The sequence below is a fragment of the Microtus pennsylvanicus genome, chromosome 10 (assembly GCF_037038515.1).
Source record: "Microtus pennsylvanicus isolate mMicPen1 chromosome 10, mMicPen1.hap1, whole genome shotgun sequence".
Taxonomy (NCBI): Eukaryota; Metazoa; Chordata; class Mammalia; order Rodentia; family Cricetidae; genus Microtus; species Microtus pennsylvanicus.
The window spans coordinates 90,940,991-90,968,753 of NC_134588.1; the positions used below are offsets into that span (position 1 = coordinate 90,940,991).

General features: G+C 45.0%; 3 protein-coding genes across 4 annotated transcripts; 1 reads left to right on the top strand and 2 right to left on the bottom strand.

The window, feature by feature from the left end:
* The first annotated feature begins 485 nt into the window (after positions 1 to 485).
* On the top strand, positions 486 to 2,434 carry Apoa2 (apolipoprotein A2). 2 transcript variants are annotated; one of them, XM_075987540.1, is made up of 4 exons: positions 486 to 551; positions 702 to 791; positions 1,097 to 1,229; positions 2,180 to 2,434. In XM_075987540.1, exons 2-4 carry the CDS (start codon positions 740 to 742, stop codon positions 2,298 to 2,300), a joined length of 306 nt encoding a protein of 101 aa, XP_075843655.1. In that variant the 5' UTR covers positions 486 to 551; positions 702 to 739; the 3' UTR covers positions 2,301 to 2,434. The 2 variants fall into 2 exon arrangements, with proteins under 2 accessions (XP_075843655.1, XP_075843656.1); XM_075987541.1 differs by having other exon boundaries at positions 489 to 551; positions 705 to 791.
* Positions 2,435 to 4,544: 2,110 nt separating this feature from the next.
* On the bottom strand, positions 4,545 to 8,368 carry Fcer1g (Fc epsilon receptor Ig). The gene is made up of 5 exons (XM_075989089.1): positions 8,210 to 8,368; positions 5,659 to 5,750; positions 5,480 to 5,515; positions 5,047 to 5,064; positions 4,545 to 4,905 (listed from the first exon to the last, which is right to left on the bottom strand). The coding sequence occupies exons 1-5, from the start codon at positions 8,256 to 8,258 to the stop codon at positions 4,843 to 4,845; spliced, it is 258 nt and encodes an 85-aa protein (XP_075845204.1). The 5' UTR covers positions 8,259 to 8,368; the 3' UTR covers positions 4,545 to 4,842.
* Positions 8,369 to 8,720: 352 nt separating this feature from the next.
* Ndufs2 (NADH:ubiquinone oxidoreductase core subunit S2) lies at positions 8,721 to 27,726 on the bottom strand. The gene is made up of 14 exons (XM_075989088.1): positions 27,299 to 27,726; positions 26,396 to 26,502; positions 15,267 to 15,457; positions 13,142 to 13,262; positions 12,657 to 12,769; positions 12,352 to 12,426; positions 12,144 to 12,221; positions 11,916 to 12,001; positions 11,695 to 11,814; positions 10,888 to 11,017; positions 10,359 to 10,454; positions 10,127 to 10,210; positions 9,133 to 9,190; positions 8,721 to 8,953 (listed from the first exon to the last, which is right to left on the bottom strand). Exons 1-14 carry the CDS (start codon positions 27,391 to 27,393, stop codon positions 8,916 to 8,918), a joined length of 1,392 nt encoding a protein of 463 aa, XP_075845203.1. The 5' UTR covers positions 27,394 to 27,726; the 3' UTR covers positions 8,721 to 8,915.
* Between the last annotated feature and the right edge of the window lie 37 nt (positions 27,727 to 27,763).

Genomic DNA, 27,763 nt, shown 5'->3' on the forward strand with positions numbered 1-27,763 from the left:
ATAGATCAGGCTGACCTCAAATTCACAGAGATCAGTCTGTCTCTGCCTCCCCAGTGCTGGGAAGAAAGGCACATGCTATCATGCCTAGCTTCTTTCTCCTTTCTTTTGTTCCCAAACACCTCTTTGCCAGGTTGCTATGAAAGTATGAAACGTATAGGGTTGGGGGAATGAAGTCTATCCACAGTGAGGTAAAGATAACAAGGGCTATGTGCTTTGTGTCAGAACTTCCCAGAGAAATAGCTTAGAATCCTGATTCCCTGCTATGTATCAACCCCCCATTAACTTCAGCCCTCTATCCCCAAAGAATAAAACATAGGCAGATAGATCTTGGTCTTCCCCTGAGTTTATACCCCCCCGCCTCTCATTTGAACACCAAGAGTCCCTTTTGCTTGTTATTCCGTCCATCCCTGCAGCGTGTTTACTCCAGCATGATCTCTGCCCCTCTGGACTTGCCATGCTCGGCATCACCTGACAGGGGTGGGGAAGGAGAAGCGTATATAGCCCTGTCTCCATCCAGGCTGGGGTAGATGCCAAGGACAGCGACACTACAGGTATGACGAGGGAGCAAGGATGTGGGCAACATGCAGAGAGGATGGGGCTTTGATTGTGGAAGGAATGGGAATTAAGTTAGTGCAGGCATTCAGGTGGGGGATCTCCGGAAGGGGCTACAGCCCATTTGACTTCAGTGTCCTTCCCACCAGCAGCACTGTTCCAAGGCTACGTTCCCACTGCCGCCATCATGAAGCTGCTTGCGATGGTTGTTCTGCTCGTCACTGTCTGTAGCCTGGAAGGTGAGTTTGTAACACGGAGAAAGGAAACCAAAGGAAAGAAGGTGCTGGGGCTCATGGTTACCCAACTCTCTGTGCTTCTACAGATGAGTGTGCCAGCAGAACCCAAGAGGAAAATCATTCCCTTTCGAAAGTCTAAAAAACAAAACAAAAACCCAGAAAACAAAAAACAAAACCTCAAATACCTAGCAGGACACCAGTTCAGGGAAGCGGCTGAAAGCTGGGATGGATCTTGTGGGGTGTGAGGGGAGACTGGGATTCACTGCCGGGAATCCAAATGAAAAGATGGTGCATATTTGTTTGTGTAGGGGCTTTGGTTCGGAGACAGGCAGAGGAGCCGGGTCTGCAGAGCCTGTTCAGTCAGTATTTTCAGACCATGACTGACTATGGCAAGGACTTGATGGAGAAGGCCAAGAGCACGGAGATCCAGACCCAAGCCAAGTAAGTCTCTAGGAGAGGACTCAAGGGACTCCAGGGCTGCAGAGAATAGGAAGACAGGCCTTCTCGTGGGAATCTTAACTCAGCGGCTGGGGTTCCTGGAGATTAGGCTTAAAAATCGAGAAGAAAGCCGGGTGGTGGTGGCGCACGCCTTTAATCCAGCACTTGGGAGGCAGAGGCAGGCGGATCTCTGTGAGTTCGAGACCAGCCTGGTCTACAAGAGCTAGTTCCAGGACAGGCTCCAAAACCACAGAGAAACCCTGTCTTGAAAAACCAAAAAAAAAAAATTGAGAAGAAAAATTCCTCCCTCACCCCAGTAGATCCATCCAGTGTATTCCTCAGGTGGGGGCAGCAGGAAGTGGACCTTGGAGTCTAGTCGCTAGTGTCTGATGCCCTGCTTGCTGCATGGAAGGTCTACTCCTCCTCTTCCAGACTTTCCAGGGTACTTCAGGGTGCCCCATTTAGAAACCTGGGTTGGCACACACTGAGACAATGGGGATGTTCTATTGGGAACTCACCAAGGCCAGCTGGCCTGGGTCTGAAAAAGCCTGGGATAAAACCAGACTCGCTGAACATAGCGGACAATGAAGACTACTGAGAACTCAAGAACAATGGCAATGGGTTTTTGATCCTACTGCACGTACTGGCTTTGTGGGAGCCTATGCAGTTTGGATGCTCACCTTACTAGACCTGGATGGAGGTGGGTGGTCCTTGGACTTCCCACAGGGCAGGGAACCCTGATTGCTCTTTGGGCTGAAGGAGGGGGACTTGATTGGGGGAGAGGGAGGGAAAGTGGAGGCGGTGGCGGGGAAGAGACAGAAATCTTTAATAAATAAAAGTTTAAAAAAAAAGAAACCTGGGTTGGGTCAGTCTGCTCTGACCTTCACCACCAACACAGACCTGGTCAGCGACTGGGGCCCTTCACATCAGCATCTGGTCCTTCCCCTCCCCAGGGCTTACTTTGAAAAGACACATGAGCAGCTGACACCCCTGGTCAAGAAAGCCGGAGCAGATCTGATGAGCTTCCTCAGCAACTTTATGAACTTTGAGAAACCAGCTCCTGCTGCTAAGTGAGGTGTGGGGCACCCGTCTTCCTACCCCAGCTCCCCACTGGCCTGCCCTAGAGCCCCCTCCTGCCCACTGGCCTACCCTAAAGCCCCCACTCTACCTTCTCTCCGTGTTGTACAATAAATGCGGAAGGAATCAAACTGTGCCTCATGTCTTTGGGTGACTGGGAAGACGTAGCAGAGTGGGGGAGGAGTAGGAGGAAGGAAAGAGATTAATCTGTTTCTAAAAGGGGAAAGGGACGAGAGTTTTGGTGTGAGCTGTGAAGAAAGGGCTGAAGAAATAAGGGGTGGACACGACAGAGTAGATGCGTGTGATTTGTCTCCACACAAAGGAGTCTCCCCCGTGAGTGGCTCAGTAGCATCACTGAAGGACATGGACCTAAACAAGGAATGAAGGACTCACAGCTTGGGATCACAGAAAACAAGGGCAACCCTCAGAATTTCTTCTTAACTTTCTATGAATAGATCGTGAGGTGGTTGTTGCTTTGTTTTCTAAAAAAAAGCCCAGTGGTGTGACCCAAGACTCCATCTTTCCCTTTGAACCTGGAGAACACTGTTTCTGCCATCCCACAGTAAAAGATTAAGCTAACCCTTTTCTCCCAAAGCACTCTAGTTTCTTCCCTCAAAACCACTCATTTAGCCAGGTATGGTAGCACACAGCTGCCTTTAATCCTGGCACTCGGACAGCCAGAGCTACGAAATAAAGAGGCCCTGCCTCAAGACAAAGCAAGCCAGTAAACAAACTGCAAAAGAAAAAAGAAAACAAAGCAAAAAGGCTAAGGATATAGTTTATTTTATTTATTTTATTTTTTTTTGTTTTTCGAGACAGGGTTTCTCTGTGGTTTTGGAGCCTGTCCTGGAACTAGCTCTTGTAGACCAGTAAGGATATAGTTTAATGGTAGAGTCCTTACCTAGCATGTGTGAAGCCCTAGGTTCAATCCCTAGCATTTGAATCAATGTAAAACAACAACAACAAAAAAAGCAAAAACAAATAAAACCTTTTTGTTTTATGTAGAACAGTGTATATATACAAGAAAGTCAGTCCCTACCTTCAAAATGACCTTAGACGAGTTAATATTTTAAAGAACCTGAATTTTTTTTTCTTTTTTTCTTTTTCGAGACAGGGTTTCTCCGTAGCTTTTTGGTTCCTGTCCTGGAACTAGCTCTTGTAGACCAGGCTGGCCTCGAACTCACAGAGATCCACCTGCCTCTGCCTCCCAAGTGCTGGGATTAAAGGCGTGCGCCACCGCCGCCCGGCAAGAACCTGAATTTCTTATACAGGTTAGTGAGCAGATAAAATGATACAATGGGAAAATACTTTGAAAATATAAATCACTATGCAATGCTGTGCTGTCCAGCATAGGGGACTGCTAGATTGGACACTCTAGCCTTTCTGGAAGAAGGCGGGCAGGTCAGAGACAGAGCTCACTGCACCCTCCAAGGCTTAAATATCTCCATGAAGAGCTTCCTGGTGACCGGGAAGAGGACAGGCACTGGCAGGGATTCCCTGACTACCCACCTTGTGGGAAATGACCTCCCATTTGGACCCAACTTGTTCCCCTTGACCTTTCCTACCTCCAACCTATCAGGTTCTAAGATCCTTCTTGCTCCCAAATCCCCTGAAAATCCATTGTCCTTATAAAATCTTCCACTAGGAGGGTCACATGATCTTTGCCATCACATTCCTTCCGCATGCTTAGCCCTTCAGCGATGCTAACTCAAACGTGCACGAGCTGAATTGATATTATCTAGATTGGTGACTCTTTTAGGTTAGACATACAGGCTTCTCTACAAACCAATCAGGATTCATTTTCAGACACAAAAAACTACACTGAGTACAGAAGTAATTTCTTAGGTTCCAGGGTCTCTGAGTACATGTATACTCCCAACACAGGGTGGGAGTGTGAGAAGGCTCCCTGCACTAGGTTCCATTCCAGAGCACCAAGAGCACAAGGGTCTTATCACTTGTCTACAGTCAGCACTCATACCTCAAAAGAGCAATGTAGCAAGGCAGTGGTAGGGCACGCCTTTAATCCCAGCACTTGGGAGGCAGAGTTCGAGGCTAGCCTGGCCTGCAGTATGAGTTCCAGGACTACAGAGAAACCCTGTTTGGAAAACAGACAAGCAAACAAAAGAGCAAAGTAGCCCTGGAGTCCTGTGTTCTCAGGAGCTGAGTTTGCCTCACTCTAAACTGTATCCAGTCTAATGCTTAGTACAAGTTGAACTGTTATATGACAAATGACAAAATGAGTAGAGTCACATCTGTACCGGCTTTATTGGAAGGTAATCCCTTTCCATTGTTTAGCAAGAGCTGGGGATCAGGGGAGGAAAGAAAGGAAGTAATGGAATATGTAAGGGAACAACCATCTGTGAGTAAGTTTTTAACGGAAATGAGCGACTGCTGGTGGACATTAACTTAGAGCCTGGCATCATGGGAGTAAGGTCAGCTAGCATCAAAAGCACAGAGGTAGCATCGTGATGTCAGCTGTGAGGGCTAAGAGAGAACCAGAAGCAGAAAGAGAATGCAGCCAAGGACATATGCTCTAAAGCTACTGGGGTGGTTTCTCATGCTTCAGAGTCTCGTATGTCTCTTGGTTCCGGGTACTCAGGCCCTGCAGGAGAGTCAAAGGCTGATCAGGAGTTTGAGCTCATCACAGGGCCCCCATTCACCTCAGACCCCATTCCTATCAAAGTCACTCTAAACCCAAGCCTCTTTTTTTGACCCCCAAGGCAGGGAAAAGAGATTCACTCACCGTGTAAACAGCATCTTTCTGTAGAGATGAAAGGAGCAAGGCATTAAAGACCTATACCTTCTTCGGGCCCTGTTCCCCATCATCTTCTTTCCCACCCAGGGACTATCTGGGTCAAGGTTAGCATTAGCTGCTGCCTTAAGCTGGGAGCACTCACATACTTGATCCCTTACCCGTATGGCTACAAACACCCTTCAAGTGCAACACATAACTCTCGGGCGTTGTTACCACCTCTGCTTCATTCTTTCCTGTCCAGATATTTTATCTGCAGCTCAACTAGATGGCAGCATGCTACTCATGCTGAGGTGAGGGGCAGGGTACAGATCAGTCTCCAAAACACACGCCTTCCCAGAGGTCTCGGCGCTAAGGCTAATAACCCAGGAAAACTGAAAGCCTGAAAACAAAAACATTGACGCACAGGTGGGGGACTCCGTACCTCACAGCTGGCTATCGCTGCCTTTCTGACCTGGATCTGGAGGGGGGAAAGGCAATCAGTAAGGGAGAAGCTGGAGGCCCATCTCCTTCCCTTCCAAACCATGGAGAACCCCTTCGGTTTCCCTTCCTGAGACCTCCCACTCCTGGGTCCGGTTCTTCAACCGTCCCTCCCCGCCTTACCTTGAGTCGACAGTAGAGTAGGGTAAGGACAATACCATACAGAAACAGGATGGCGTCCAGGATATAGCAGAGCTGGGGCTCTCCCAGGGCAGCTGAGGGGATACAGGATGCCCATGGGACCCGGTGCACAGGGAAAGGGAGAGTTGTCTCTCAGAGGAAGGGGAAGGGGTCAGAGAGGTGGGACAGGGTCTTGTGGGGGGCCCTTCTAAGGGAAGAAACTAACCTCATCTTTAGACTGTTGTTCCTCTTACGTGCCCCTCTTCCCCCTCACACTATGGCTGGAGTCGGATAGGATGCATAAAGGGTTCGGTTGTGGTAGGACTTGGGTTTACTGAGGGTTACAGACTTCCCTCTCAGCCCCGACCTCTCTTTTCAGTACTGTGGTTCCTCAGGCATCATTGAGCACTTCTTCTACCTCAAGGACCCATCAGAGTTTACTGGGCTGAGACGAAAACCTCAGCCCAGTGGGGGAGGGAGAGAGAAATAGTGGCAAAATTTCAACAAAGAAACCACAAGAGTGTGTCTCTGCTAAGTCCTGTGACCTGTGGCTGAGGGCTGGACAGGAAGGATGTGAGCTGGGGAAGGGAGGGAAGGCAATTACTCTATTATTGGTCATCTCGGCCTCTCTGCCATTTGCCACCCAAGGCACTAACTATACCAAAACAAGCCAACAAACAAACAAAAACAAAGTGACTGCTGTTTGAGGCCCGATAGACACCATTGACTGTCCACGTAACGTTGGGTGGTGACCACAGCTCAAAGAAATGACCACAAACTAAATCTAAAATATAGATTCTTCCTCTTGCTACTCTGCCCTGTTAATCATGGTAGGCCTCTAAGAGGGGAAGTTTGTGCAACTGAAAAAAAAATCACACAGGAGCTGAGAGTGGCGGGCCATGCCTATAATCCCAGCATTTGGGAGGCTGAAGCTAAAAGCATTGGGTGAGTTTGAGACCAGCCTGAGCTATATAATTAATGAGTTCCAGACCAGCCTAAGATATACAGTGAGAGCCTGAAGGGGAAAAAAAAAAAAGCCGGGTGGTGGTGGCACATGATGCCTGGGAGGCAGAGACAGGTGGCACTCTGAGTTCGAGGCCAGCTTGGTCTACACAGTGAGTTCCAGAACAGCCAGGGCTACACAGTGAAACCCTGCCTTGAAACATGAACAAACAAAACAGGAACTCACAACAAGCAACAAACAACAGCCCCCCCCCCAAAAAAAAACAGAAAAACCAAAAATCTAAGAAACAAAACTTCCCAAACAATAAAGTGTACAGGAACTGAACACGGTAGCCCCACAATATCAGGAGGCTGAGGCAGAAAGAGTGTGAATGAGATCCCGGGGCTACACGAGATCCCGCCTCAAATGACAGCACAGGATCTGAGCTGAGATTGCTCCCAGCCTTTTCAGGACCACGGGGGTGAATGTGAGCTACTGGACCCCTGAGGTTTGCCTTTCTCATCTGATTCAGGAGTCCCTAGGACTGGGACCTTATACCGCCCACCCCCTCACCAGCTGATAAAACAGTGTGACCCCTGTCCAGTCCACACAAGTCACTTCTACTTTTGATTCTCCAACACTCCTACACGGTATTACAGAAATCTCACAACTACATTGTGAAACAAACATCAGCATCGCCCTTTCGCGGAGGATAAAATGCAGGTACTCAGAAAAGCTTAGAAACACCCAGGGCCAGCGTCAGGCAACAGAATTGGAACTCAAATCCATTTTTTTTTTCTGCTTCCAAAGTTCATTCTTGTTTGCCTACAGTTTAAGCCCTACCTCTGTAAAAGCCAGCCCTCAACCAGATTCTCAAACTCCTTGCTGGCCATGGTAGTACAGGCCTAGAAACCCAGCACTTCTGGTGGGGCAGGACTAAGAAATCAGGGTTAGCCTTAGCTAAATAGGGAGTTTTCAGGTTTGTCTGGGCTACATAATACCCTGTCCCCACCACACCAAGACAAACACCTCACACTGATAGAATGCAAAATAAGCCAAAGCTGAGGGAAGTTCTTTGGCAGCCTAGAAGCTCAGAGTCACTGGATCTTGGGCTTTTGCTTTTACTTCTCAACTGATGATTGAGAACACGGGACTCAACCCTCTGCTGCCTACTGGTGTCAGCTGACAGAATGGTATGGCCCACGCCATCCCCAGAAATGGAACTTATGTCTATTTAGAGTCCCCATGCCTTACTCCCAACTCACAGACAGGCCCTAAACTATCTAGAGAGCGTTGTATATAGAGATTGGCTCCCAACAGAGACCGAGAGTGTCCGTGGTCCTGCTGATCAAGAGCCGGAACTTTCCTACAGAAGCTCTCCATACTGCACAGCCCACCCCGGCAGACTAACCCAGTACGGGAGGTAAGAAAGGAACAATAAAGATGGAATTGATGAGTACTGTCCAGGTGGGGACCCAACAGGGCTAACTTCAGAATCGGCCACAGCCCTGTGCCCACCCGCCCGACACCAGCCTTCTCCCTGCCATCCATAACTCACGCCCTGGCTTCCCACTCAAGCACAGCTAGAACACGCCAAACCCTTTCACCTACCTGCTTGTTCGACCAAAAGGAGCAAGAGCAAGACCACGGCTGGAATCATCTTGGGCAGGGGCTTTGGGGCTGGGAACTGGCGATCAGACACTCTGACAGAACTGCGCAGCTGTGCCCACGAACAGCTCCCTGACCACAGTTCCCCCCTTCCTGCCACGCCTTCCCCCCACACTTTGGCCCCTTCCCCTTCCTGCACTAGAGACCAGGCGGCTCCCGGAAGGGCCAACTAGGGGAGCTGGAAGATCTGGCCTCTACGCCTCAACCCTTTCAGGGACCAACCTCCTAACCCACAGAATGAGCAGACTTTCATGTTTGGGAAAGGCTGTCTATATTCGCCGTGTTTAACAGCCCCCTCATCAGGAGGAACTGAGGGGAAAGGGGAAATGGGGAATGGAGAAGTGGAAAGGGCGAGCAAGAGTCAGCGAGGGGGTGGAGATTCAGCTGGGAAAATCAAACAGAAATACAAAGTGAAAGACAGTAAGACACCAAGAAAGACTCACTAGAAGCTTGGCATAGGGACCGCAAGGCGGCTAATTTAATATAATTTCTCTTTTTCTAGTACATGCACAGAAAGCCTGTACAGCTAAGTCAGCATGTACATGTATGTTTGTTTATACACACGGAGACACACAGTTTTGTTTCCTATGAGGGACAGGCCTTGCAGGGGAAGCTGCCAGGCGTGGGAACACAAAGGCTGTATCTCTGCTCATCGGTCTATTTCTCCAAACACAATATCCTGGGTACCTAGAAGGTGAGAGGATAAAGTGTTATTGCCAGAGATCCAGAGCACAGGACTGTGTACAACACACTCTGGCCTAGAGTCTAGGACAGTCTACAGTGAACAGGGAGCATTTGGTTTTGTTCCCAAACAGAATCCCAAACCCCATGCCTTAGACAGCCTTACCCCATAACAGGTCTCATACCTATGATGGCTACGACATCTGCCAACATGTGTCCCTTAGACATCTTGTCCAAACCAGCCTGTGGAGATGAGGATAACAACATGTTAATGTAAGTTTGCAGAGAAGAGCTCTTTAAAACTTCATCCAAGGCAGGGTTGACAGTACATAAAGTTAATCTCAGCACATGGGAAGATGTTTATAGTCTGAAGCCAGTCTAGTCTACGTAGAGAATTCTAGGCCAGTCAGAGCTACATACTGAGATCTCGCCTCAAAAACAAAACAAAACAAACCACGACAAAAACCCCAAGCCAAAATCCTCATCTAAGTCAGGCACAGGAGCTCTTGTCTGTAATTCTAGCACTTGAAAGCTTTAAGGCAGAAGGGTCACTGTGAATCCAATGATAGCCCACACACATAGTGAGCTCCAAGCTTATCTGGGTTATTAAGCAAACTTCTGTCTTAAACAAACAAATGGAAAAAACAAATTCTCATCCGAGAGTTGGATGTGGAGGTGTGTACTGTAATACTCGTACCTGGGAGGCTAAAGCAGGAGACATAGGGAGTTCTAGACAAACCATAGCAAAGTCCTATCTCAGAAAACAAGGTGCTGGAGACATGGCTCAGCTGCTAAGAGCATGTACTGCTTTTGCGGAGGACCCAAGACTGGTTCCCGAAACCAATTAACAGGTAGTTCACAACTGCTTGTAGGGATCTGAGTCTCTCTTTTGGCCTCTGAAGGCACCTACACACATACACATACAAATAAACTAAAAAGAAGTTTTTTTGTTTGTTTTTCTAGACAGGGTTTCTCTGTGTACAGTCCTGGCTGTCCTGGAACTTGCTTTGTAGACCAAGCTGGCACCAAAGTCACTAAGATCTGCCTGTCTGCCTCCCAAGTGATGGGATTAAAAGTATGCGCCACTACCGCCTAGCTAAATAAAATTTTTTAAGCAGCTGAAAATAAACAAAAATAATTATTGATGTATTACAGTTAGAACCATTGAGATTGTCTTACCAGGTGGGCAAAACCAGGGGCCTTGATCTTGCACCGATAAGGTCGGCTGCTGCCATCAGATACCAGGTATACCCCAAACTCTCCCTGTTCAAGGAAGAAAGTTGGACATCCTATGAGTAGGAAGAGTGTTCTCTTTTCTACCAAAGCCTCTCTGGTTCATCTTTGAACTTTGAACCTTCTCTGTCACTGTCAACCTCCAGCCACCAACTTTTCTTTCCCCTTCTCTCCTCACCTTGGGTGCTTCAATGGCCGTATATGTGGCTCCAGGAGGAACTTGGTAGCCCTCAGTATACAGCTTAAAGTGATGAATTAGTGACTCCATGGAAGTCTGAGGGAAGAAAAAGGAAACATAAAAAAAATAAATAAATAAAAATTAAAAAAAAACAGATCCAGCCAGGTGGTGGCACACGCCTTTAGTCCCAGCACTCAGGAGACAGAGGCAGGCAGATCTCTGTGAGTTCAAGGACAGCCTGGTCTACAGAGTGAGTTCTAGGACAGCCAGGGCTGTTACACAGAGAAATCTGCCTTGAAAAAAAACTATAAAAGAAAAAGGAAGAAGTCCTATCTAAGCTCTTCCCTTGGGCTTTCCCCCAGCAGAGAAAGCACTCTCTGCCCTTTGGGAAACTAACAACCTACATGTAAATCAGGCAGCAGTGAAGACAGAATAAAACTTGAGTGTGGTTAAACTGAAAGGCAGAATTTAATCCAAGGACTTTTCTCTTTCCCATGCCTGACCTCTCGTCCCTGTCCCTGCAGCCCACCTTCATCTCTGCTCGCTTAGGTGGAGACACTTTGGCGTCATCAACCTTGATCTCTCCCGGAGGCATCTTGTTCAGACACTGTACGATGATGCGCAGGGACTGGCGCATCTCCTCCACACGACACAGGTACCTGACATGGATGAGACAGACTCAGAACAAGAGAAAGTAGGCAGAGGAGTAAGCAGGAGTCTGGACGGATGCCCTTTGGGAGATCTGAAATGTTGGGTAAGCGTTCCTGCTTCTGCAGGAACAGTGTCTCTGCTCGCCTTGGCTGCCCATATAAACCCTGCAGTATTTTGATTCTACCACTGAGTCCTTCTCCAATCCCTCCCCACAAGAATGTGGCCTGTAGTTTTTCCCTCCTTACCTCTTACCCTCTTAAACACAGTTTTGACTACAGAGTAAAGGAGTCAAATGGAAAGATAAACAGAGAACAACAGAAGCAAATCTTATTCAGGGTCAGTAAACAGGACTGGATTTTGAAGCTTAGAATCAAGCAGGAAGATCGCTGGGTCAGGAAGATTCCAATCCTAATCACTAGCAGGCTAATCCCTAACTCATGCTTCAGCTTTCTCAGCTACAAAAGCATCCAGGCTAGCTAGTTCTCTCTAAGGCAGGATGGTGGGATAAGGGTAAAAAATAAATAGCGCTATTATTTGGCATTTGTATTGGGGGAGAATACTAGGGGCTATGAATGCTAAGCACAACTCTACCAAGTTTACACATTACACAGGCTCCTACAGATACTAGGAAATGGAGCAAAGAAACCAGCAAGGACAAAGAGCTGAGTAAGGATTTGGGTCTTACCTGTCATAGCAGTCCCCTCGAGAACCAATAGGAACATCAAACTCGACCTGGTCATAAACATCATAGGGTTGGGTCTTCCGCAAGTCCCACTGGATGCCTGAGCCTCGGAGCATCACTCCACTGTAGGGTGTAACGAGCATAAGGATCACCCTCCACAAAAACTGGGCTGTAACCCTCTATACACTTTCCCACCCCTAAGGAAAGAAGCTGTATTCTCCTACCTGAATCCATAGTTAAGTGCATCTTCTGCTGATACAACCCCAATATCGATCGTCCTGTTTCGCCAGATCCTATTGTTGGTCAGCATCTATGGTTGGAGAGATCCAGTGTGCTAATATTCTACATGACAATCTTCAAAAGTCTCTGTACTTACATAACACTGGGTACTAAAACTCCACAAGCCCTTTTAGGGGACCAAGATAATTTTTTCCCGTTGATTTATATCTTACCTCCTCCACCTCATCAATCCGAAGAGAGAAGTTCTTAGAAAACTCGTAAATGTCATCCATAAGCCCAAGAGGTAGGTCCTAAAAACCAGGTAGCGATTCTTGTTACAGTACCCTTTCCCAAGGAGACAGAGTTAGTTCCGTTCCATAAACCCACACTGCCATCCAGTGGACAAAGAGGGAAGAGGCATGTGGAGGCTGAACCACTCACCTGGTGCACTCCTCCTGGTCGGATATAAGCAGCATGCATTCGGGCTCCAGACACCCGCTCATAGAACTCAAACATCTAGACAGAACGCACTGGGAATTAGAAACAAAGTCCAGCAACCCCCGAGTTCAGCAACACAGTAGCCCACTGCCCTACCTCTGACTTCTTGTTCTAACCAAACACTTCCTACAAATACAATCCAACAAAATATGCTTCTCCCCTGTTTTCATCTGTCTCCTCCTTCCATCTTCTCCTTCCTGCCCTCTTAAACTTCTTTCCCTATTCCTATCCACGCCTCTATCTTATACCTTCTCTCTTTCTTCAAACATCCAGAAGAAAGGAGTCATGGCACCAATGTCCAGGGCATGTGTGGTCACAGCCATGATATGGTTCAAAATCCGTGTGATCTCTCCAAACAGCACTGTGAGACAGAAAGACAACAAGTGATGGACAGGGCTGGAAGGATGGCTCAGCAGGTAAAGACTTGCTAACCAGTCTGGAGGCCACATGGTAGAAGCAGGGAACTGACTCCCAAAAGTTGTCCTCTGACCTCCCCATGCCTTGACACATGCTACTTCAGATGCATCTATATACACAATAAACATACAAATCAAATATTTATATTGTGTGTGTTGTGGGTTTGTTTGTTTGTTTGTTTAAGAAAGAAGGACAGAGGAGCCAAGGACTCATCCTGCAAATCAGTGTGGGTGGAATCTGGAGTCTAAATATCAAAGTTGCGTTCAATGCACTGACGTCCTGTGGGCTTCCAGCAGAAATAAGGAGCAGAACATACCTCGGATCCACTGTGCCCGAGGAGGAGGCTGGATATTTAGGAGCTTCTCCACAGCTAAAGAATAGGCCTGTTCGTTACACATCATAGACACATAGTCCAACCGGTCAAAGTATGGAAGGGCCTGTCGAAAGGGAGGAATGAAGATCACATCTAACAGACCCAGAACTGCACTGTCTGCAGCTGGAAATCTTCCTCTTGTCCGGCATCAGAAGTCAATGCTTACCTGTAGAGTCTCAGGAGTCCCAGCTCCCATAATAGCTTATCTAAAACTAGCACTAAATGTTTAAAAACTGGCTCTCTAAATGATGAAAAGACCTTGATTTGCCATATTTGATAATTTCCATGGTGAAAATAATCCCACTATGGTCAATTTTAAGCTATCAAAATGTAACTGAATGTACCCCCGAGACACGTGACACAACATTATATAGTATTTTTAGAACTCTACATAGTGAGTTCTAGGGTAGTCAGAGCTACATAGGGAGACCCTGTCTCAAAAAAATAAACCAAAACAAACTAAACATAGATACACACAGACACTATATATAATCTAATTTGTAATAACTTCAGCAACCAAGTCATAAAATTCCTAAAACTTAGTACTCAGGCTCTTACAAGCCAGTACAAGTTGACTTTAGCACTGTGACCTCTCTCAAAAAGTGACCTGAACTTCTACGTCTTTCTCTTCTTAATCCCTTGAAACTGAGATTCTGAAGGAGAAAGTAATCAGTGTTACAGAGCTTTCCCCAAGAATGTCAAGAAAACTAAGTTCCAGCTGCCTACCACGCCAGTTCCAGCTTCCAGGAAGAAGGCGGAGTTAAAACGCTTCTCACTAGGACAGCCTGTTCTGGTCCTGATGTCATTTGTGACGCAGGATGATGCTACAGGGGTTAACCCACGAAAGTTTGAACAGAAGCCACCACTGCTTAGGCTCCCTGGAGGAAGCATATTATATACAGTCACAGTCTAGGCCCTGATTCCAGTCTGCTGTTCTCAGGGCCTTTCTCTATAACAGCAAAAAGAGCAAACAAAACCCAACCAACCAGACAGAAAAACAACAAACCAACCAACCAACCAAACAAACAAACAAACAGCCAAACAGACAGAAAAACAACCAACCAATGAACAGACAGACAGAAAAACAACATTTGGAATTGAATTCCAGATCCAACTCCTTCAAATCTGACCTTCAACGATTTAGGTCACAAAGTTCTTCCAAACGCGGCAAATTCTGTCACAAACCTCTGGTCACTCTGACTCATTGAGTGTTTCGAAAACAAATTTAAGAGTGTGGGAAGACACAAGAGTCAGCTGTTAATCCTGAAGAGCTGACGTCTCATTCCTCTGTCTCTGCCTTGAGGGACACTGGCTTTGACGCACTCATTTAAGAGGAGGGAAACTGAGGCACTAAAGTAATGACAAAAGGGCCAGCCAAAAATCAGACAGAGAAAAGCTGGAGTGTGGCTCCAGCTGTAAAGTACTGATGCTGGAAGAACAAGATTCCTGCATCCTTTAACACCTGCTCCACGCTCCCAGCCAACAACGACCTCAAAGGACCAATGTTGTTAATTTACTCTTTACTCTTTGGGGGACCCGCCACACAGCTCCCAAATAAATACACGGAGACTTACTCTTACTTATGAATGCCTTGCCTTAGCTTGGCTTGTTTCTAGCCAGCTTTTCTTAAATTCAACCGTCTACCTTTGCCTCTGGGTTTTTTCCTTTCTCCATTCTATATACCTTTCTGTCCTTTTCTTGAGTGGCTGTCTGTCTAGCCCCTGGCATCCTCCTCTCCTCCTTTCATTCTCTCTGCCTGGCAGCCCTGCATACCCCTCTCCTGCCTAGCTATTGGCTGTTCATTAGCCCAATTAGGTGTTTTAGACAAAGTAACACAGCTTCACAGAGCTAAACAAATGCAACATAAAAGAATACAGTACCTTAAATAACAACATCACTAAACAAATATTCCACATCATAAAGGAACGTAACACCTCTTAAAATAATATTTCACAACACACTAACCCCTGCCACCCTCCTGCCCTGAAGCTTGGGGGCAGCAAAACCATCAGGTCTCAAGCTACAGCTCAGACCCCATCCACAGAGAGAGCCCTGTTCACCTCCACACCTGCAGATAGGTCTTGTACTCAATGAGCTTTTCAGTGCCCCGGTGCAGGAGTCCGATGTGAGGGTCGCACTTCCGCACCATCTCTCCACTCAATTCCATCACCAGTCTCAGGACTCCATGGGCTGCTGGGTGCTGGGGCCCAAAGTTCAGGGTCACATTGGAGACTATTTTGTCCTTCAAAATGTCCACATCTGAGAAGTGGGAAATAGTTCAGAGCCAAATGGTAATCCCAAAGACAGCAAAAAAATTAGTTCTTTCTACATATCTTCTGCCTCTCCACTCCACACCTTGTTAGCACCCTCCTTCCAATTAACTAGGAAGATGGCAAGAGGTGGGGAAAAGGGAAGAAGCTCTAAACTATCCAGTGAGAGGGATCATGAAGTCCATATTACAGCCCCTGGAATAGTAGCTCTCAACACGTGGGTCACAACCACGTTAGGAGCTAAAAGACTCGTTCACAGAGGTCACCTAAGACCACAGGAAAACACAGATGTTTTCATTATCATATCATTCACAACAGTAGCAAAATTACAGTTACGAAGTAGTAACGAAAATAATGTTATGGTTGGGGTCACCACAAGAGGAACTGCATTAAAGGGTCACAGCGTTAGGAAGGTTGAGAACCCTGCCCTAGAACACCTTTTATTTTGCTGTTGTGCTGAAGGTTAAACTTAGGGCACTACTTGTCCCAGGCAAGTGCTCTACCAGTGAGCTATACCCTTCCTCCTTTTAACTTTCAGACAGGATCTCACTAGGTTACCCAGGATGGCCTTGTAGACAAGACTAGTACTGAACCCTTAATGATCTTCCTGAAGAGTTGGGCTTACAGGCCTGTGTCATGAGGCTTGGCTACTATAACACCCCCCCCCCCCCGCCTTTTTAGGCAGGGTTTCACTATTGTAGCCCCAACTGGCCTGGAAACCACTACATGCACCAGGTGCTGGAATTAAAAAGATGTGCTAATACAGCTGACAAATATTTATTATCTATTTTATTTTTCTATGAGTATGTGTGTGCCTGAGTGTATATATATGTGGCACATGTGTGCAGGAGCCCACAGAGGTCAGAAGGCACCAGATCCCTGGAACTGGAGTTATAGATGCTTGTGAACCAATCAGTATGGGTGCTGGGAATTGAACCTAAGTCTTTGGAGCCTTTAACTACTGAGCTTTGGCTTCTTATAGTAACTCATGTCTAAAAGTATATGATGAATGGACAACCAGTGAGAAATATACACTTCAGCTCAGCGAGGGGGTACATGCCTTTAACACAGCACAAAGAAGGCAGAGGTAGGTATTTCTGTGAGTTCAAAACCAACCAGGACTACATAGTGAGACCTATCCTCAAGGGGGGGGGAATATATTCAATATTTAATATTAAATTACAGGATTGTTCATTGTTTTTGAGACTGGGTCTCAGCTCAGGCTGGCCTCAACCTCACTACCACTATGTAGTTGAAGGTGGTAACCTTAAAATTCTGATCCTGCCAGGCGGTGGTGGTGCACACCTTTAATCCCAGCACTTGGGAGGCAGAGGCAGGTGGGTCTCTGTGAGTTCAAGACCAGCCTGGTCTACAAGAGCTAGTTCCCGGACAGGCTCTAAGGCTACAAAGAAACCCTTGTCTGAAAAACAAAAAACAAAAAACCTGATCATCCTGTCCCTACTTCCTGAGTGTTGAGATTATAGGAGTCTACAATCACTTATGGTTTATGCTATGCTGGGTATTGAACCTAGGACCTTGTTATTGTATGGATGCCCCAAAAATGCAAAGGAACTTTGGGTGGCTGTCTAGGCAATCAGATGCCTCTGTCATTTCTAGAGTTTTTGGAAGTCATGCTCAATGCACTTTTTGTTTATTTAAATAATATTATATCCTTCTGGTGCCTCTGATGAGGTTGAAGACTAGATAGTTACAGTTGCAGATTTTCTTAGATATTACAGAAAATAAGTTAGGTATAAAAGTTTGGATTTACTAAGCCAGGATAGATTATAAAGTACTTTCTTTAAATTGAAAGACATAAGTGAATTGGAATTCAGTACATTATGAATGTAATCTTTACTTGATAACTGTTCTTTTTGTAAACACCTTACTATGCTCAAGTTAAAGTTTTGTATTTTTGTTTAGAAAAAAGTGAGCTATGCTGGGAATATTATGTTAAAGTGTGTTACTTTTGTTTATGCTGCATTTGTTTAACTCTGTAAAGCTGTGATATTTTGCTTGTCTAGAACACCTGATCTATCTAATAAAGATATGAACAGTCAATAATGAGGCAGGAAAAAGGATAGGCGGGGCTGGTAGACAGAGAGCATATATAGAAGGAGAAATCTAGGTGGAGAGAAGGAGGAGGGCCAGGCATTCAGCTACACAGCAATCCAGAGTAAGAGTAGGATAATTTAAGTTTAAGGCTAAGCATTCATAAGAATAAGTCTCCAAGTAAGGGACTTACAGAAGTAAGAGAATGGGAAAAGGCAGAGAGGGGTAATGTAAGTTAAGTAAGTTACTACTACTACTACAATGATTCATAATGGTAGCTGTTGTGAAATACTCCTTTACAAAGTGTGACAATGTGTTATTGTGATTGGTTTAATAAAAAGCTAAATAGCCAATAGCTAGGCAGGAGGTATAGCCTAGACTTCTAGACAGAGAGGGCTCTGGGGGAAAAAAGGGCATTGTCACTAGATGTAGAGAGAAAGCAAGATATGTAGAAGGAGAGGTAAAAGCCACGAGTCATGTGGTAACATGTTGATAAATAGAAATGGATTAATTTAAATTATAATAGCTAGAGGCTAGCAGTGGTGACGTATGCCTTTAACTCCAGCAGTTGGGAGGCAGAGGCAGGCAGAACTTTATGAGTTTGTGGTCAGCCTGACCTACAGAGTAAATTCTAGTACAGCCAAGACCACACAAAGAAACCCTGTCTCAAAAAACCTATAAAAAAGTGGTGGTGGTGGAGGAGCCTAAGGGGACAAGGCTATAGCAAAGGCTGAGCTTTCATAATAAGTCTCCATGTTAGCATTTGTGAGCTGCAGTCCCGACGAGAAAAATCACTTATATATGACACCCAATGTCCAGCTACATATATCCACATAAGGCCTGATAAAGCTGGAAAAAAAAGTGACTTCCCAGTGTCTCTGGTCTCCTGGATAGGCTTGACAGTGAGCAGAGACTGTCTGTGGGCTGGAACCAGCCACCAGCCACCAGCCCCATGCACTCAGCTGAGTTTCGCAGCAGCTGACACAGCAGTTTAAGATTTGTCTCATGTGGTCAAAAAACGTGGCAGGTGCTTAGTCAAGATAAACTCAGATGGAAAAAAACTTCTAAGTAGGTTACAGTGTGTTTAAAAAACGTGCATAGGCTTAAAAAGAAAAAAAAATGGATATAGACACTCATGGAAAAAAATAATTTATAAATAATAAGATAAAGTCTTTAAAGAAAGAAAAATAATGTGAAAAAAATTAAGCCACATAAAGACAGAAAATACACAGAGAGCCTGGAACCTATGTGGTGTCTTGTTGATTTTCAACTTTTTGATTGCTAATGAACAAAGAACAACAGCTGCTAAGACATTGGATTGTGGAAGGAACTGTTGAATCAAACCAGCCTAGATACTTTAGGAATGCCTTAACGTTAAAATGGAAGTCAGAAATATATTGCTTTAGGGAAGAGGTTCCGGTTTGATTGGGGAAGGCCCCCTGAAAAGCCTGGCTGCAGATATAAAGAAATAAACCTAGAAAAAAATACAAGACAGGTGACATATATTTTACCTGTTCAAACATAAAACAAGAAATCATCTTTGGCTGGCTTGTGTTGTAGAATATTAGTTGGAGATATGTTACATTTGTTTATGCTTTGGAATATTTGTTTAATGATGCAGAGATGTATTGTTTTCTTTTATGTTGCATATGCTTAACTCTGTGAAGCTGTGTTACTTTGTCTGTCTAAAACACCTGATTGGTCTAATAAAGGACTGGATGGCCAATAGCCAGGCAGGAAAGAAGATAGGTGGAGTTGCCAGGCAGAGATAATAAATAGGAGGAGAAATCTAGGCTTGAGAAAAGGGGAGGATACCAGGGGCCAGTCACCCAGCAACATAGGCAGATACAGAGTAAGAAGGAAAGAAAGAAATATAGAAGAAAGGTAAAAGCCCAAAGGCAAAAGGTAGATAGGATAATTTAAGTTTAAGGCTAAGCATTCATAAGAATAAGTCTCCAAGTATTTACTTGAGAGTTGGATGGTGGGCCCCCAAAGAGTAAAAAAACAACAATTACGTTGTGTACATACTTGTGTTAATGTATATATGTATGTTACCTTTGAAAGCTTGTGTATCACAACAAGGGAACCAGAAATCAATAAAAATTGGTGGCCCAGGTGATCCAGCCTCTCAGGATGCCTCTGTTGCAGTTTCCTTGGAGTTCTACATCTAGAGCAGCTTCAAGGTTACTGGTTGAGAAGGTCCAGTCTTACAGACTATTCCAGCCAGGACTACAAATAAGCCTCAAGTTTCTCGGGAGGCAGAGGCAGGAGGATCTCTGTGAGTTTGAGGCCAGCCTGGTCTACAAGAGCTAGTTCCAGGACAGGCTCCAAAGCCACAGAGAAACCCTGTCTCGAAAAAGAGCCTCAAGTTTTCCCATTGCAGAGACTGAACAACAAATGTTATGGCTAGTTTTCCCAGGACTTGACCAGTATTTCAATTTTCTCAGGTTTCATAAAGATGCCATCCCCCACAGACAACAAGAAGCAGTCTAGAGAACACAACGCCCACATTCCCAAGAGGTGGGATGGTGGTTTTTGGTCACTGGGTGGGTTATGGATGCTTGTCATCATTTACGGGGATTGATTACAAATTGTTACTGGTCATGGTCAGGGAGAAAGCTACGCCAAACAAAGAAGATTCGCTGGGCTGTGGTGGCACACACCTTTAATTTCAGCAATTGGGAGGCAGAGGCAGGAGGATCTCCGTGAGTTCAGGCTAGCCTGGTCTACAAGAGCTAGTGCCAGGATAGGCTCCAAAGCTACACAAAAAAAAACCCTGTCTCAAAAATCCAAAAAACAAATAAAACAAACAAAAAAACAGGAGATTAGATTTAGGGATCTCTTTCTGAAGGAAAAGGGGGGCTATAGTATAGAAATGATGGGGTAACAGGGTAGATTGCTGAGTCTACTTTTGAAAAACCACAGTGTCAAATATTTACATTGGTATGGATTTTTGTATATTGAATGCTGTGGAATGCTCTGTACACTGTGAAGATGTGTTACTCTCATCATTAATAAAGTTTTTTTAATATTTATTTATTTATTATGCATACAATATTCTGTCTGTGTGTATGCTCGAAGGCCAGAAGAGGGCACCAGACCCCATTACAAATGGTTGTGAGCCACCATGTGGTTGCTGGGAATTGAACTCAGGACCTTTGGAAGAGCAGGCAATGCTCTTAACCTCTGAGCCATCTCTCCAGCCCCTCATTAATAAAGTTTATTGGCTTATAGTTAGGCAGAATTTTTAGGGTGGAGAGGATGCTGGGAAGAAGAAAGGTGGAGTCTGAGGTGCAGTGAGAAGATGCAAAGAGAAGCAAGATAAACAAGCTGTGCTGAAAGAAGGTACCACCACATGGCAGAGGGCAGATAAGAAATAAGGGTTAATTTAAGTTGTAAGAGTTGGTTAGAAACAAGCCTAAGCTATCAGCCGAGCATTTATAAGTCTCTGTGTGGTTATTTGGGGAGCCACCTAGTGGGACAGAAAAGTCTGCCTACAATTAATACAAATTTAAGGTTATTTTTGTTATATGGTATATATGTCTATTTCTTGTTTTAGGTATTGTACCTAGGCAGCTCATTTAAAAACGTATTTTTAGTACTTGAAAACTATTTAGGATAATAAAAAAAAAGATTAATAGCTAAATCATCTATAACAATCAATTTTATAGTCATGTTAGGGATGTTTTCAAGGTCATACAAAGATATATTTTAGATAGGTGATTTTCAAACACTTCAAAGACCTTCAATATGGCATTTAAGATGTTTTAATAACATAAAACTTTTCATGACAGTGAGAGTGAGACACGTATCTGTACCCAGCAAAACCAATTTACTTGATAACTGTTTTGTTATATGTAATTTTGCTATGTTAAAGTGAAAGCCTTTCCTTTTTGTTTAAACAGAAAAAGGGGAAATGATGGAGGAAGGTCATTGGTTAATTATAATAAAGAAACTGCTTGGCCCTGATAGGTTAAAACATAGGTGGGTGGAGTAAACAGAACAGAATGCTGGGAGGAAGAGGAAGTGAGCTCAGAGGCCATGCTCCTCTCTCCCGGGCAGACACGATGCAATGAACTCCGACCCAGGATGGACGTAGGCTAGAATCTTCCCGGTAAGCGCACCTTGGGGTGCTACACACATTATTAGAAATGGGCTAGTCCAGGTGCAAGAGTTAGCCAAGAAGAGGCTAGATATAATGGGCCAAGCAGTATTTAAAAGAATAGTGTTTGTGTAATTATTTTGGGGCATAAGCTAGCAGGCGGCCGGGGTGCTGGGGATGCAGCCCCGCTGCTCCTACTACTACAGAATGGTGCCCAGACGTGTGGACAACTGAATCCACTGAAAGCCTGAGAAAGCTTGGGAAAGAGTAAAGCATGTTTTCTTGGTAGCAACAATTTCTCGGGTCTGCTCTGCTTGCCAGAGGCAAGCAAGCGCTCTCATCTAAGAGAGGCTTCCTGACTCAGCTTTAGCTGCAAAACCCTGCAGCTCTTAAGAGGTCCTGCTACGAAACACTTAAACGGTGTTGATGAAAAGCTGAACGCATGCTTTTTGGTTTTCAGCTGTAGCAGGAAAAAAGCTGAGCCGTTTTAAAATGCCAGCTTTGCGGGCCATCCTGCCAGGGCAAACTCTGACTCCTTGAGGCAGGAGGTCAGCTACAGAGAGAGCATTTGAGTGTTGTAGCTTGTTTGCTGGCAAGGACCTTGAAACACTGTAGACTTGTGGCACTGAACGTGGCTCTGACCGGTACCTCAGCCACAAGGTTGGAAGGCAGAAAGCTAAGGAATGGGCTGGATCCAGCCACGGCTTTAATCCTACCCATATTGCTCAGTAATTTAAAGGCTCATGTGTTCAGAAAAAGAAAGAGAGATATACAGTAAAGAGAGATTCAAAAACAAAGAAAACTTTTAAATGATTTACAGTGTGTTAAAAATATATGCAAGCTAAAAGTTAAAGTTCTTAAAAGTAAAAAATGGAAGAAAGAGAGTAGTTGGGTGTGGTAGTACACACCTTTAATCCCAACATTTGGGAGGCAGTCGGTAGAGCATGGGACTCTTAATCCCAGGGTCGTGGGTTCGAGCCCCACGTTGGGCACCATTCTGTTGTATGAGCTGCGGGCCTCTTCCCACAGCCTGGCTCCTGACCACCTGCTAGCTTTACCCGAAATAACAACACACAAACTGTATTCTTTTAAACACTGCTTGGCCCATTAACTCTAGCCCTTACAGGCTAATTCTCATATCCCGATCAACCCATCTCTAATAATCTGTGTATCATCAGTCTTACCGGAAAAGATTCAGCATGTCTGACCTGGCAGCTTGCTTCATGGCGTCTCGCTCTGAGAGGAGCTGCATGATTTCTAACCTCACTTCCTCTTCCTCCCAGTATTTTGTTCTGTTTACTCCACCCACCTATGTTCTTACCTATCAGGGCCAAGGCAGTTTATTTAACCAATGGCCTTCCTCCATCAATGATGAGCATTGAAGAACCTCCACGTGGAATTTGCTTTGCTTTCTTACTTTCTTTTTTTCTTTTCTTTTTTTTTTTTTGTTGTTTTTTTGGGGACAGGGTTTCTCTATAGCTTTTGGTGCCTATCCTGGAACTTGCTCTGTAGACCAGGCTGGCCTCAAACTCACAGAGATCTACCTGCCTCTGCCTCCCAAGTGCTGGGATTAAAGGTTGTGTGCCACCACCGACCAGCTCTGGCGTTTGCTATCTTAGTCACTGGGCAAAAAAAAATGGCCCTTGCTTTGACTGCTAATAGTATGTTGTCCAAAATAAAGCAGGACAGAAAGGCGACTGCCAAACTTTGCCAAGATAAGGTAGGACAGTCCTTCAAAATTCCTGCTTCACAGAAAGGTCTGTCAGGTATTATAGGACTACAAGCCAAAAATGGATGCTCCAACATTACAGAGGAATCTTGGGTGACTCTCCAGGCAGCCAACTGTTTCTACTGTTTCTATAGTTTTGGAAGTTGTTTGTTCTGCAATTCCTATCCACTCAAGTAATATTTTACCCTTCTTAGGTCTCTGATGGAGACTGAAAATTAGCTAATTATAGTTTTATAGTTTTTCTTGTTACCAAATTCAGAAAAAGAAAACCTACATAAGAGATGCAAAGTTTATAAGGTTGAAAGACATAAAAGTTTACATTGTTTATCGAAGAAAATGTTTTGAGGTCTAAAAAGACAGCTTTAAGATGATAATATAAATTATGATAGAAAATGGTTTGGGGGCTGAAGAGATGGCTCAGAGGTTAAGAGCAGTGGCTGTTCTTCCAGAAGCCCTGAGTTCAATTCCCAGCAACCACATTGTACCGGCACAAAATAGCATTGCCTTTATTTTGTGCCGGTACACCACATGAAATCTGGTGCCCTCTTCTGGCATGCAGGCATACATAGAGGCAGAATGTTGTATACATAATAAGTAAATATCAAAAAATGGTTTAGATATAAAACTTTAGACTCACCAAAAAGGATAGATAATGGAATATTTTCCTTAAATTTACCAAATACGAATTAACTGGACATTTTAAATGTAGTTAAATTCAGTAAACCCTTTCTGTATTTTACAGGGGTTCTGTTTCTTTTGGGGGTCTACTAGTGAAATATTGCAAGGGGGCAACGAAAAACAAGGAAACAAATAAAAAAAACAAGCAAAAAAAGTGACTATATGAGCTAGACAACAACAGGGACCCTAAGAGAGACATACATGGATCTAAACTACATAGGATGTAGAAAAAGACAAGATCTCATGAGTAAAGTGGGAGCATGAGGATCATGGGATGATGGAGGAGAGTCATCTGTTTTGTGTTGATTTCATTGGTTAAATAAAGAAACTGCCTTGGCCCTTTAATAGGACAGAAAATTAGGTAGGTAGAGTAGGCAGACTGAATTCTGGGAGAAAGAAAGCCGAGTCAGCCAGTCGCCATGATTCTCCCACCTGACACATACGCAGGTTAAGATCCTCCCTGGTAAGCCACCTCGTGGTGCTACACACAATATTAGAAATGGGTTAGATCAATATATAAGAGCTAGCCAATAAGAGGTTAAAACTAATGGGCCAAGCAGTGTTTAAAAGAATACAATTTCCGTGTAGTTATTTTGGGTAAAGCTAGCCGTGCGGAGCTGGGCACATACGCAGCCCGCAGCTCCTACAACAATGGGAGAGGGTAGAAGGGGAGAGAAGAGGAAAGGAGGGGAGCAGAGAAATACAGTTCAATAAAAACAATAAAAAAAAGAAAATTAAAAGAGAAACTGACTAGAAATAAGCCAAGCTAAGGCCAAGCATCCATAAGAAAAAAAAAAAGAAACTATTGATGAAAACATATGTACCTTAAAAATTTAGAGTTGGTCAGGACAGAGAGATACACAGAAAGGTAGAAGGGAGAGACATTCAGTTTAAAGGAGTTTGGTTAGAGATGGTGGAGGAAAAGGAAGGAGACTTCTGAGAAGTTGGTAGAGAAAGACAGTAAACTGGGTGCTTTCTCTGCTTCTCTGACCCGGCAGACTTTCACCCTAGCATCTGGCGCCTTAGTCTTTACTGATCCTGAATCTTCATTAAAAAAACTGAACAACTGAGATTTTGTTAAAAACAACAAAGGATGCCAGGTAGCAGTGGTGCATGCCTTTAATCCCAGCACTTGGAAAGCAAAGGCAGGCGGATCTTTGAGAGTTCAAGGCCACCCTGGTCTTCAGAGTTCTAGGACAGCCAGGATAGGTACACAGAGAAACCTTGTCTCAAAAAACAAACAAAAAATGACAATCATGGTACCACTGATCAAAATGAAAAATCAAGAGGAAGAGCAGTTCTAGCACTTAAGAGGCTCAGGGAGGAAGATCTTGATTTTAAGGCCAATCTGGACAGCAAAACCCTGTTTCTTTTTAAAATTTTATGTGTATGAGTGGTGTGTGTGTGTACGTGTGTGCGTGTGTAAAACGCATGCATGCCTGGTGCAGTTGGAGGGCAAAAGAGAGCATCAGATTCCCTGAAAGTGGAGTTACAGATGGTTATGAGCTGCCATGTAGGTGTTGGAAACTGAACTCAGATCCTCTCAAAGATCGGCTAGTACCCTTAACCACTGAGCCATATGTCCAGCACAAGACCCTGTATATTTTCAAAATACAAAATCCAAAAGAGCTTAATTGGTTGGGTTTTGTTTCATTATTGTTTTATTGGCAGCTCTCTGGATCTTTTCCTATTTTAAAGACTTTTGTTTTGTTTTTCAAGCCAGAGTTTCTCTGGGGCTTTGCAGTCTGTCCTAGAACTCGCTCTTGTAGACCAGGCTGGCCTCAAACTCACAGAGATCTGCTTGCTTCTGTCCCCTGAGTGCTGGGATTAAAGGCGTTTGTCACCATTGCCTGGCTATTTTTTTTTAATTGTATGTGTATGGGTGGTTTGCCTATATGTATGAATGTTCACCTCCTACATGCAGTTGCCTGAAGAGGCCAGTGGATCCTGTGCAACTGGAGTCATAGGTGGTTATAAGGCACCTGATACGGATGCGGGGAACTGAACCTGGGTCCTCCGCAAGAGCATTAAGTGCTCTTAACTCAGCCAACTCTCTAGTCCCAAAACACCAGTTTTGATGGGGGGAAAAGATGATTCTACTTAAATAGGTTTCATTCAAATGCTTTTAGGAAACCCATGTTGTCCACAAAGAGATAGAAGTGTATTGAATCTGGAAAAAGCTGACATTAATTAAATAATGGCATGGACCTCTCAGTGTTAATTGAGGACGACTGTCATTCCTTTCTATCTCAAACTAATAAACCCCTGCTATTATCACTTTTTGCCTGAACCAGAAGGAACCCAGCAGCACTTTAAAAAATCAGCCAAGATTTTGATGACTCGAGACAGCAGCTCTGAGCACTCACCATTCCAAGGAGGAGGCTTCCAGTGGGCTGTTTCCTTGGAGGGGTACATGACAGCTCCCGCAAACTGCTGTGCCCATTCTATATCTGGCTGCCATTGCCGAGCGCCTCTGAGGAATTAAAGATAGATCCTATGCAAACAGCATGAACCGTGTGCTTGGTTCCTCTGTCCCCATTCACTGTTTTTCAAAAATGTTTTTAAATTTTAATTTAATTACCACATTTCTCCCTTTTCCCCCGCTCCAAACTCTCCCATATGCCCCTCCCCAAACTCCTTCAAATCCATGGCCTTTTTTTCACTAATTGCTATTGCATGCGTTCATATATTCGTATATGCATATATGTTCCTATCTATCCTCTTCACTCTTATGCAGATGGGTCCAAAGAAGGAAGGCCTGTATTGCAGGGCTGAACTCTTCAATGTCATAGTGCAGTTTTGGACACACAAAGCTGGGGTCCAAGCATGAATACGAATGTTGAGGACAGCATTTGGTCATGGTAAATCTAAGATTACTAAGAGAGAGGAGGGAGGGAAGGAGGACGGAGAGAAAGAAAATGCAAACTGGCATATGCGAGAGAAAGAAAGGAACTAGGGAAAGAGGGCTCGGCGAGGAGGGGTCTCCCTTCTGATACGAAAGGAGGTACGCTCAAATCATTAATTTGTAAGGCAAGGTCTTCCGCCTTACCTATTTCGCCTCTGGTAAAACAAACTCACCCCTCCCCCCTTGCCCCATCCTCCGTTACAGGAGGGACACTATATCTAGGGACTTGAGAAACCTGGCCTGCTCAAGGAGGGTCAGAGGCCTGGGTCATTCTTTCCTCAGGGGTCACAGGGCCCTTGATGTCCTCAGACTCGAGAAATCCTAGTTTTGAAGAGAACGCAGGCAGGAACGGCCTTCTCCTCACCTGCTGGGCTGACTCGGCAGTCGGACCCCAGACCCGGGCCGCAGCACCTGAGCCCCGACACCGCGGAGGCAGCACACAGCCCTCAGTGCCGCCATCTTTCCCGGGCTGCAGATCGTAAGAAGGAGAACCGGGCGGAAGTGAATCCCGTGCGCCTCCTTGTGGGCTTCTCTTCTATTGGCACAATGGGGCCACCATCTTGGAAGCTGGCAGGGCGGTCACTTGCGAACGCGACAACATCCGGATTTCGCTTCTCCGGTTCATTTGCTCTTAAATAACTACGACTGCAGTCATCTTTAGTAAGGGCGTCCCTCCTGCGGCTTTTCTAGGCGTAAGAGAAATTAACTGCTCTCTCCTGAGGCAACTCCGCGGTGAATCCCACACTTCGCGCTGAGTCCACTCCCTGCACTCGAATTTACTTTACAAACTGCGCTCCCTCTAGGACTCCGCCGCACACTCTGCATAGGT

Bases quoted from the DNA above. Each gene is read 5' to 3' on its own strand.
- Ndufs2 (XM_075989088.1), bottom strand. From the start codon at position 27,393: ATGGCGGCACTGAGGGCTGTGTGCTGCCTCCGCGGTGTCGGGGCTCAG. The intron at 9,191-10,126 runs GTAAGACAATCT...TCATCTCCACAG, and splicing joins CCCCTGGTTTTGCCCACCTG to GCTGGTTTGGACAAGATGTC. The intron at 8,954-9,132 runs GTATGAGACCTG...CTCACCTTCTAG, and splicing joins AGATGTCGTAGCCATCATAG to GTACCCAGGATATTGTGTTT.
- Apoa2 (XM_075987540.1), top strand. From the start codon at position 740: ATGAAGCTGCTTGCGATGGTTGTTCTGCTCGTCACTGTCTGTAGCCTG. The intron at 792-1,096 runs GTGAGTTTGTAA...TTGTTTGTGTAG, and splicing joins CACTGTCTGTAGCCTGGAAG to GGGCTTTGGTTCGGAGACAG. The intron at 1,230-2,179 runs GTAAGTCTCTAG...TCCCCTCCCCAG, and splicing joins GAGATCCAGACCCAAGCCAA to GGCTTACTTTGAAAAGACAC.
- Fcer1g (XM_075989089.1), bottom strand. From the start codon at position 8,258: ATGATTCCAGCCGTGGTCTTGCTCTTGCTCCTTTTGGTCGAACAAGCA. The intron at 5,751-8,209 runs GTAGGTGAAAGG...GTATCCCCTCAG, and splicing joins CCTTTTGGTCGAACAAGCAG to CTGCCCTGGGAGAGCCCCAG. The intron at 5,516-5,658 runs GTAAGGCGGGGA...TCCCCCCTCCAG, and splicing joins TACTCTACTGTCGACTCAAG to ATCCAGGTCAGAAAGGCAGC.